We start from the raw sequence: 11,730 nt of genomic DNA on the forward strand, positions 1-11,730 counted from the left end.
TTCTTCAATCAATCAATCAATCTGCATTGCGCAGAAGTTGCACGGAGCTTCCGGCGCTGCAGCCGAGTGTGATCTACAAGCTCACAACGGTTGCATCTGCGACGCGACGTGAGCTTGTATGTCAGATCTGTTGTTAACCGGAAGTGTGGTACAAAAAACTCTCCAGTAAATTCCCGCGGAAAGAGGATAAGTACAGCACCAAGTCTGTCCACCAAGGTCTGACATACGTTACGCCCCACAGCCGATCATATATGAGGTTAGAACGTAATAACCATATATGGCTTTGCCAGATGTATGGGGGAAAGATCTTTGGGGATATTGCCCATATTTAGTCTTTCTTTTCTGATATTTTTGGGGCTTTGCTACTATTGATAATACAGATGTGCCTCTTTCCCTGAAAATGTCCTGCAAATGCATTTTTTCCCTGTTCCCTGGTCCTTTCCCTGTTTTGCCTTTCAAATTCTTATGGAGAATGGAGTGTATTTCTGCAGAAACCCGCAAATGGCAAGAAACCACTCCATTCCCATAGAAAAGCAGAATCCACCTTCATAGGTAGATTAAAACTTCCAAGAGAAGGTTACATTATGTATGTATGTATGTATGTATGTATGTATGTATGTATGTATATGTATGTATGTATGTATGTATGTATGTATGTACCGGTATGTCGGTGTCCTCTCTTGTTTAAGACCATAGCCCAATCAGGGACCAGGATCTCTGGCAATGTCAACATTAACAGGCAATGAGGGACCAGTGGTGATGTCATTGGTCATAATATATCAATTATGTTTTGGAAGCAGTGATGCCAGAGGTGAGCACACCCCAAGGCGCGCTCTGCTTGCGTACATACATGGCCTACTTGTGGGCAAGGCGCACGTTGGCACCTCGACAGAGAGCAGTTCTAGTTATATTGTTATTATTATATATAAATCTCAACAGTGGCCTGGCTGAATGAAGACTCACCTCTTCAAACTCCACCTAGGCCCATAGCAATGACCATACATGAAAGATAGATATAATTTTTTGCTTTTTATAATGTTTTTTAATGATTAGGTGCTTGGTCTACCTACCTTGCTATGCATTTGATGTATTGATGTTGATGTATTGATGTATTACCTGCTTATTGTTGCTCTGGGTAAGAGCATCTGCTAAGTGCCTAAATTGTAAATTGTAACTATTGGACTGATGAATATGTCCTCATATTGCTTAATGTATTCTCCATCGTACGGCCGTGTCAGACACCGTAAATGCAGATCGTCTATTTTCACCACTGTACGTCAAATTATAAATAAGGCTTAAGAACCCTTTAACTGCTTCACATTTTCCGTCTTTGGTGGGATGATTTTGACTTCAATGGGGATAAAGAACTTCAAAAGGGCTTTCGTGTCTTTCATGTTAAGGGAATACTCCTGTGCGATCTTCTCAGGGGTCCGTGTTTGTGGCTCCCGCTTGTGACTCGCAAGGGCCCTGAGAGCCTCCACGATGGACAGTTTGCCTTTAGGAACGTCCGTAATGTCAACAAGGCCATAGGTGTCCCCGGGTAAGCTGTACTTCAGTGGTCTGCGCTCCTCTTCTTTCTGCTCTACTTGCTTTGGTGACTCCGTTTCTGGATCTCTCGACTCCACGTGCACAGACTTCAGGAGTGTCAAAAGAGGGGCATTCTTTTGGTGGATTGCATCAGTTACCTCCGGAAATGTAGGACTGATCTCAGCCTCAGGTGGATGGTTAACCGGGTGTCGTGGTGCTGGTTTTGGCTTCTGCTTGGATATCTCACGGTGTGCCCGGTTTTCTAGATTGAAATTCCTAAACATCCGTAGCACGCGTGTCCCCATATTTGAAATATTACACAAAACTGCATTAAAAATAAAGGTTATACGCCTCACTGATCAGTGCCAAGGCCACAAAAGTATATCCACTAGTTTGTTTCACATATGTTGAACATGAAGCCTTGAGACATCACACTCGACACTGCCCTGTCCGTTGTACTTAAGGTCTGCTTGTAATGTTCTTAAGAGCCAAGTAAGAATTCACATGAGTTCCATGCTCAAACTGAATTACTAGATCTAATATTCACTCCTCGCGAGATGCCATATCATACTGCTGATGTCACCCCGTCTTCACTTGTCCCTACATGGAGCTTACATAATATCTATGTCCTTATACGGTGTATTTCATTCATGTCATCATCTTACATGAGGTCGGCCTCTGCACACTGTCAACACCAGTCTCAGATCACATCTGCCCTGTCCATGACTCCAGTTTTGGATGATATAGGTCTCTTCAACCCTGCTCCTAGGTATCTCAGCTGGCTTCATGCGGGTGTCTTGTATGGTATATGGTCGTTATCATACTGTCAGAACCAACGGTTAGGTCAAAACCGTTTCAGCAGACACCATTCTGATAACGTTTTCTTTATTTTATCCCACAATTTTGTAACCCATTTTCACCCGGTGCCAATTGCCTAAACTGTAATCCTGGCCGATACTTTCCCTCTTCAAACCTGGTGAGAGCCCCAAACTGAGCTCATGCTTCCTTCAATGCATGGAAGGAGCAGGCCGCTTATCACCTGACAAGGAGAGTTTCCCCGGTAGGACGTATAGCATCTGGAAGGAACACGTTATTCCAACCAGTTCCTTTCCCCCTCTATCTGATGTCCATTCAAGTTGTTTCTATTGTGTTTGCGTCATCCAGAGGTTAAAAAGTGTTTGTTGATAAATGTCATAATTCACGGTTGACCACAGTAATAGGGTTGCCACCTTCCAGACATGAAAATAAACAACACCCATGCACCCACGGCTCCTCAGGGCTCCGGACACCATGGGCCCCACTCACGAGAGGTGGGACGCCCGCAACAGCAGTATTTTTGTATGTGTGCCAGTGGTCAGTAAGGAAGGGGTAGTCAAGAAAGTCATGCTACTATACATTTAGTCATACGCAAAGTTTAAAGTGCTTTATTAGCAATGAATATTTATTGTTAATAAATGTTTCAATAAATAGGCAGAATAGACTGACATAGCCTGAACTTGAGCAAATATTATAAAGTTCTGTAAATGAAACAAAGCTTGGGGACACTTACTTTAAGAGGGAAATACAAAAAATATATAATAATATAATACAATAAAATAGACTGCACTCTGCCGAGATGCCAACTTGCGCCTTGTGCACTTGTGGCCATGTAAATCAAACAAAACCTCGGGACACTTTAACTGAAATGGGACATAAAAACATTGTGTGTCCCAAATGAAAAGATTAATAAAACATAAAGAAAGTGCAAACCTTTCCTCAACCTTTCTTAACCAAACAGTCATGGGCTCATCAGAAAGTGTTTACTTTCTCTGTGGTGTATTAGACTAGGGTTAAGAGACTGGAGTAATTTGCCTGAGGGCAGGGTTACAAACAAGGAACTGGCAGGGTGGCTGGGATCAGCGATCACCTTCTGTTAACCTCCCATTTCAGGGAGTGGCAAATCGTGGTGCCAAGGAATTTAATAGCCTACTATTGACTTTTTCAACAGACTGGTCACTGATGACCAGGGGGGAGAGCACTGTCTTGTTTTTCCGAAAAATCAATAATCATTTCCTTGGTCTTAGCTAAATTTAATATCAAGTTGTTTCGAGGTACACCAATCTACAAGCCACCTCACCGCTATAGGTTGACTCGTCACCGTTTTTAATGTAGCCAACCACAGTTGTGTCGTCTGCATACTTAAAAAAGGAAACAAATTGAGAGTGGGAAATAAAATCGTACTTACAGAGCAAAGAGGAGGGCTGATAATACACAACCCTGGGGGACCCCGGTATTGAGAGTCATAGTACTAGAAAGTCTGTTGCCAATGCCAATCCTAGCCACCTGTTGGATAGGAAATCTAAAATCCAAAGGCAAAGATATTGGTTAATACCCAGAGCAATACGTTTATCAAATAATTTGACGGGCACTTTTTGGTAATTATTCCTAATTTGTAGAATTAGGATTATAGTGTTAAATTATATATTTCCATGTCAGCATTAATAGCAATAGCAAGAAGTTTTTTATTTTAATCTGTAGTCTGTCACCCTCAAGTGGACAAAGTGAATATTGCAAACAATGGTGTAGAATGTGTGAACATATCAGTCCACCAATCTGAAAACTCACTGTTAATAAAGTATTCAATCAATCAATCAATCAATCAATCAATCAATCAATAGATCAATCAATCAATCAAAACCTTGTGTTTTGGTTGCTTATTTCTCTCGCAACATCTGGCAACACTGTGAGAACGAGTCGTTCATTTTGAGGAAGTGATTTTCGATTACCTTCAAAATAAGATTTTAGTCATGTTTTTTAAAAGGTTGTACTGGATTAATTCTTAGTGCCATACATTGTTTTAGGCCTACTGATTTAAATTGGCTATTGATCCCCATTAAATGGGCACATTTTTCATACCCCCTTGTGACCACGATGTGATTCTTGCTGTTATCGCATGAGTTCTGATTCTGTTCTGCACTTTAACTGGACATTGTGTTCATTTGTGTAATAGATATTGTTTTTGTATTGTTTGTCCAAATTGTTGTAATAATGCTGCCTCTAGGCCAGTTCACTCTAGGACAATTATTATTACTAGAAGCTGGGCCGCCCTTCGGGCGGCCCAGCGTCTAGTCGGCGACCTGGCCAACTCGGAACAATGTAAATAGGGAATGAATGCCCCGCCCTTTAATGCAAACCCCATTATACCTGTTTTCATAGGACCCGTTTTGACCATTTGTCTGCCTGTGTCCATTTATGCCCATATATGGAGATATCTGTATCTGTCTGTCTGTCGGTGTCCATTTTATGTCCATATATGGAGATCACTGCAGTTATAGTTCTGGGTCCATTTTATGCCCATATATGCCCATATATGGAGATATCTGTCTATCTGCGTCCATTTTATGCCCATATATGGAGATCTCTGTATCTGTCTGTCTGTGTCCCTTTTATGCCCGTATATGGAGATCTTTGTGATTCTGCATCCATTGTATGCCCATATATGCCATATATGGAGATATCTGTTTATCTGCGTCCATTTTATGCCCATATATGAGATTTCTGTCGCTTTTTCAAACAGATGGTCAAAACGGGTCCTATGACAACAGGTATAATGGGGTTTGCATTAAAGGGGGAACCGGCACTGTGTCTGCAACACAGTCGGAGGCACAGACAGATACAGAGATCTCCATAATGGGAATAAAGGGACACAGACAAACAGATGGAGGAGGAGACAAACTTAATGCAAACCCCATTATACCTGTTGTCATAGGACCCGTTTTGACCATCTGTTTGCCTGTGTCCATTTATGCCCATATATGGAGATATCTGTATCTGTCTGTCTGCGTCCACTTTATGCCCATATATGGAGATCTTTGACCATCTGTTTGCCTGTGTCCATTTATGCCCATATATGGAGATATCTGTATTTGTCTGTCTGCATCCATTTTATGCCCATATATGGAGATCTATGCAGACACAGTGCCAGTTCCGGAAAATCCTGATGTCAGACATCAGAATCCGAACCTTTCGTGCTGGTTCCAGAAAATCGTGTATCGGGTCGGGTCGAGGCCGAGCACTGCACTACCTGCTGCGGTGGGGAACGCACGTGCCGAATTTGAAATAGGGAATGAATGCCCCACCCTTTAATGCAAACCCCATGAATGCCCCACCCTTTAATGCAAACCCCAATATACCTGTTGTCATAGGACCCGTTTTGACCATCTGTTTGTCTTTGTCCACTTATGCCCATATATGAAGATCTCTGCACACACAGTACCGGTTGCGGAAAACTCTGATGTCAGACTTTATGCCCATATCTGGAGAACGCGCGTGCCGGTGGGAAGAAGGGTTCTCGAGATACGCGGATTACATACATACATACACATTCACAGAGATTTTGCCAGTTCCGGAAAATCCTGATGTCAGACATCAGAATCCGAACCTTTCGTGCTGGTTCCAGAAAATCGTGTATCGGGTCGGGTCGAGGCCGAGCACTGCACTACCTGCTGCGGTGGGGAACGCACGTGCCGAATTTGAAATAGGGAATGAATGCCCCACCCTTTAATGCAAACCCCATGAATGCCCCACCCTTTAATCCAAACCCCAATATACCTGTTGTCATAGGACCCGTTTTGACCATCTGTTTGTCTTTGTCCACTTATGCCCATATATGAAGATCTCTGCACACACAGTACCGGTTGCGGAAAACTCTGATGTCAGACTTTATGCCCATATCTGGAGAACGCGCGTGCCGGTGGGAAGAAGGGTTCTCGAGATACGCGGATTACATACATACATACACATTCACAGAGATTTTGCCAGTTCCGGAAAATCCTGATGTCAGACATCAGAATCCGAACCTTTCGTGCTGGTTCCAGAAAATCGTGTATCGGGTCGGGTCGAGGCCGAGCACTGCACTACCTGCTGCGGTGGGGAACGCACGTGCCGAATTTGAAATAGGGAATGAATGCCCCACCCTTTAATGCAAACCCCATGAATGCCCCACCCTTTAATCCAAACCCCAATATACCTGTTGTCATAGGACCCGTTTTGACCATCTGTTTGTCTTTGTCCACTTATGCCCATATATGAAGATCTCTGCACACACAGTACCGGTTGCGGAAAACTCTGATGTCAGACTTTATGCCCATATCTGGAGAACGCGCGTGCCGGTGGGAAGAAGGGTTCTCGAGATACGCGGATTACATACATACATACACATTCACAGAGATTTTGTGTTGACTCATGTGGCGTACGTGATGTCAGAGCCTTTTATGAAGTGATGTCACAATGACTCAGCGCTTGCGCCGATTTCCTCCGGAACAGCCTGATGTCAACAATCAGCTCCGCATAAGGAGATTCCGAACGTTTCGCGGCGGTTTCGGAAAACCGCGAGTCGGGTCGGGTCGAGGCCCGGCACTGCACTCCGCGCGGCGGCGGGGAACGCACGTGCCGAATCTGAAGCCGGTGGGACGAACGGTTCTCGAGATACGCGGATTACAAACAAACAGACAGAGATTTGTCGCATTTATAGATAGATAATTATATTAAAGCAAATAAACTATAATGAATTGAAAGCATCAACAAAATATGCGAAAAATAATAATAGTTGATTGCGCAGGGGAGATTTAAAATAACATTAGAAAAACAATATTAAAAACGTATAGTAGTTTTTTACACCGCTCCCGCTAGCGGAGAGAGGTGTGGGCGGCAGAGGAGGTCATCCTGAGAGCGCCTTGTTTGTGTCAAAACAAGCCTTGTGTGTGTCAAAAGTGCTGACACAAAGAGCTGTCTCCTGTCCAGTGAACATTCATCCATTTAGATATATTTGTCTGTATAATAAAAAAGATACAATTTAAAAAGAAACATCATGTGGGTTATAGTTTCGTTTACATGCTTAACTTGTAGTTTTAATGTAGGCCTACAAATGAATCGTTTTTCAATGGCTTCATATATTCTCTTATTCTGAAGATATCAGCCACCGGAAGTCTTAGTGCTGTTCGCTGATGAAGGATGGCGTCACGCTCGCAGGAGTCAGACCGCGAAGATCAAACAGAGGAGAAGAGTAATAAAAGGAAAAAGAATAGTGAGGCAGCAAGTTCAAGTGGAGAAGAATGTTCTGTAAAGAAATACTTGGTTGGAATGAAAGCTGTATCGAAAGCAAACGGATTGTTTAGTCAACCACATGCAGTGAGCAAATTTGTTGTGAGTAGAGTTGGAGAGATAAGGTCGGTGAAAGTGACAAGAACTGGGATGGTGATAATGGAATGCAGGAACGCAAGACAGATGGAGGAAATGTTGAAAGTTAAACGGTACAACGGGAGCGAAGTAATGTGTTTTGAGATGACAGAGAGGCCAAGGAAGAAGGGAGTAATTAGTGGAGTACCACTGGATGTTAAAATGTGGCAAATTGTGGATGAGGACTGTGTGCATGACGCTAGGAGGATGTCTCGATATAGAGACGGACAGAAGGAGCTAAGCGAATCAATTTGTATAACGTTTAGAGACGAGTTGCCAGACAGAATTCATGTTGATTACGTGATTTATAGGGTTAGGCCATTCGAGGCAGCACCACTAAGGTGTTTTTCCTGCCAAGGATACGGGCATGTGGCGGCCGTTTGCAGAGGAGACAGAAAGTGTGGAAGGTGTGGAAAGGGAGCAGACGAATGTAACAATAAATGTGAAGAGGATCAGATACCGGTCAAATGCACTAATTGCGATGGAGCTCACTATGCTGGATCTGCACAGTGTCCAGAAAGAATCAAAGAAGTCAGGGTAAATAAGATCAGGAAAGAAAAGAGAGTGACATATGCGGAAGCTGTGAGGACCCTGGAAGAAAAGGACGTGGTGGAAAAACAGAGAGTGGAAAAAGAGCCAGAGGGAAAAGGGACTGGAGCTGAGCATGTATTCTGTTTTGAGAAAGGAAGATTCCTTGCATTTATTGCTATGGTGATAAATTGTGCTGTAGAGATTCCAAGGAAATCGGAGAGAATTAGGATGGTGCTGGACGCAGCTAGGCGGTTCCTGGACATTGTGGAAATAAGCGGAGAAGATCTCAATGACATTTTGAAAGAGGAATTTGCGCCGACAGCGATGTCGGACGCATATTAGAATGGACAATGTTGTGAAGATCCCTGTATGTGGGCACTGTATATAATGGCACTAAGTATCACTAGAAATGTACTGTTTGTGGAAAGTTCCACTCATGTCAAGTTGGTGGCGGTAATGCACCTTGAATGGTTTGCCAACCGCCAATAAACCTCAAAGAAGAAGAAGAAGAAGAAGAAGTGCTGTTCGCTTTGGTGCTGCTGACGGAACATAACTTCCTTCTGAAACGCGTGTAGACGCTTCTGAAACTTGTTGTTCTCCTTCGGAACAAAGATCCAGACGGGACTCAAACAGCTCTACGTTGAACAACATTGAATTATTCATAAAGCCGTTTCGACGGCCAACATCCGTGACTTGAAGGTAAACAATTAAGCATAAACTATAGCATCTAATGCCCTGAATAGGTCTACATGTATGACCGTCTGAAGCCTTGAACAGAGTTGGGTCCGCGGTCTTTTTGAGTCATAAAACTACAACGTTAACGCTCAAAAAGACCACACCGCCCACCGCGGACCCGACTCGGTTCGAGGCTTAACACTGCTGTATGTCTGTTACATGCACAACATCAAACTACACACTGCAGCAGGTATGTCTGTTGTTACTTACATGTATGTTACATGCACAACATTGTGTGTGTGTGTGTGTGTGTGTGTGTGTGTGTGTGTGTGTGTGTGTGTGTGTGTGTGTGTGTGTGTGTGTGTGTGTGTGTGTGTGTGTGTGTGTGTGTGTGTGTGTGTGTGCGTGCGTGCGTGTGGGCTACATAGTTTTCTGCTATACCACCAAAATGTGGAAAGCCTTACAGAAGGCCATAAAGGAGTGTGGATCACTAGCATCCTTTAAAATTGCCCTGAAAAACCACTTACAGGCAGCAGCCGTTCGCAACTGGTAAAAAATGAACCTAGCCCAACCCTACCCTCCCCTGCCCCTTCTTTGTATATACTGTTTGTTTAGACTTACTGTCTTCTTTTTGAGCGGTGGTCACACCGTCTCCTATACGTGGCCGTGTGTGTGTCCGGCCGTCCGGCCGGCCATCCGTCCGTGTCTGTATGTAGCCTCAAGGCTGCAGTACCTTTTCTGACCACACATGTTAAGGGAGGGGCGCTGTTGTTCTCTCTCTCACTCACACACACACACACACACACACACACACACACACACACACACACACACACACACACACACACACACACACACACACACACACACAGGGGGGAAGGGTGGGTCAGCATGTGTGGTCAAGTATTATTATTATTATTAACAAACTGAATGTTTTAGGGTCAAATAAATTAGAGTGTGTGAAGAAACTACAGCATTGTAAAGCACACTAACCCCGCTGCACCCACCCAGTAGTGCTGTTGCACAGCCTCCACGACCACCGCTCAGTTCACACGGGTGTGATTTTTTGTTTTTCTTTACATATCTACTGCATAGTACCGTGTTCTATTTGTCTGTCATTCAATGTTATATGAGATACTTCAATGGTTTCCAGTGGAAATAAGCTTAGTCTTTTCATGGAACTCCTATTAGTAGACCTTGTACCAGTGAACTGTACCGTCATGAAACTGTACCTTTTCCTATGCAAACTTCTAATAAAGTCTTCAATCAATCAATCAATGACAGAATTGTAGATTTGATATCAAAAGATATCTCTTCCATTTTTAGGTCCTCCGTCATTCTGTATAAGCACTCTACTGTGAAGCCGAGCATGTTTAACCTGTGTAATGATGATTCTGTGTTCTCAAACATTAGTACATTACAGCTAACACCCCTGATGTCTTAGTTGTAAATTAAACCCTTAGGGAGGTGTTTATTTTCGAGGTCGGCTCAGCCGACTCGGCTTCACTTTTGACTACAGCTTGCAAGAAGCGAGCCTTTCTAAAAAAAAGTGCTGAAATATCAACAGCGTGTGCAGACCATCTCACAGCTAGGCTACAGATGTAAACTTTTAGTTTTTATCTTTGGCAGCCTAGGGCATGTGCACAAGTTGGTTGTGAGGGGCTTACAAATGGCAGGCCTCTCCAAAAAGAGGGCTAAACAGTTAAGCAAGGTATTGCTCAGTGTCAGCCATTATAGTCCATGGGCCATATGAGATGTCGGTATCGGAAAGGTGGCAAAGGTTATCATGCATTTTTTAAAAGCTCTATATCTGTAGATTATATTTTGGTATGATAACCCTTTCTGAGACACAGCTAAATTGGTGTTATCAGCCGCTAGAGTTTGTGTCCCATTAACTTTACATTACAGGGGAAAAAAGCAAAAAAAGAATCTGCTTTAAGTAACATAATTATGAGGGGTCAAACTAGGGGTTTTTCATGATTCTAAATCCATTGAACATCTGTTTTGCATAAAAACATTCCTTGGGTTAAAACGGCCCCCACAAAAGTGATGAAAAGTGATGAGAGTGATGAAAAGTGATGACTCATCACTTTTCATCACTAAACCATAGTCTTGTTGTGGGCCGTTTTTTAGCCCAAGGAATGTTTTTTGTGCAAAACAGATGTTTGCAATGGATTTAGAATCATGAAAAACCTCTAGTTTGACCCCTCATATGTTACTTAGCTTTTTTCTCCTATAATGTAAAGTTAATGGGACACCAACTCTAGCGGCTGATAACACCAATTTAGCTGTGTCTCAGAAAGGGTTATCATACCAAAATATAATCAACAGATATAGAGCTTTTCAAAAATGCATGATAACCTTTGCCACCTTTCCGATACCGACATCTCGTATGGCCCATGGACTATTATAGGAAGCCGCTCAATTTGGAGGAGGCGTTGTTTCCTTACCCATGTTTATGTCCGCTATGTCTGACAAGTACTGTATGTAACCATGACAAAACCTTGGAACTACTTACACTTTATGATTTTGTGTTTCTCATTTTCTAGGAATGTCCCACCAGGCATTTTTTGTTTCTAAAATCCATGAGCTTCGTCAACTATACACCGGTAACCCGTGCAGATTCTGTAGCGACTCTGTCAAGAGGAAAAGAAAAAAAATGGAAGAAACCCTGGAAAGAGATCAACATATAAAAATCTCGCATTTCCGGGAGGCTGCTTACTATCACATTGATGATAAGGACGGAGTCAAGAAAGGTAGGATGTTAATTTAACTGACTAG

General features: G+C 43.0%; 1 protein-coding gene across 1 annotated transcript; it reads right to left on the bottom strand.

Moving 5' to 3' along the window:
- Positions 1-1,295: 1,295 nt before the first annotated feature.
- LOC308281850 (NADH dehydrogenase [ubiquinone] 1 alpha subcomplex assembly factor 4-like) lies at positions 1,296-1,832 on the bottom strand (the record flags this gene model as incomplete). Its single annotated transcript, XM_080722173.1, has 1 exon — positions 1,296-1,832. One exon carries the CDS (start codon positions 1,830-1,832, stop codon positions 1,296-1,298), a length of 537 nt encoding a protein of 178 aa, XP_080578299.1.
- Between the last annotated feature and the right edge of the window lie 9,898 nt (positions 1,833-11,730).

This window comes from Nannobrachium achirus (genome assembly GCF_963921795.1).
Source record: "Nannobrachium achirus genome assembly, chromosome: 3".
NCBI lineage: Eukaryota > Metazoa > Chordata > Actinopteri > Myctophiformes > Myctophidae > Nannobrachium > Nannobrachium achirus.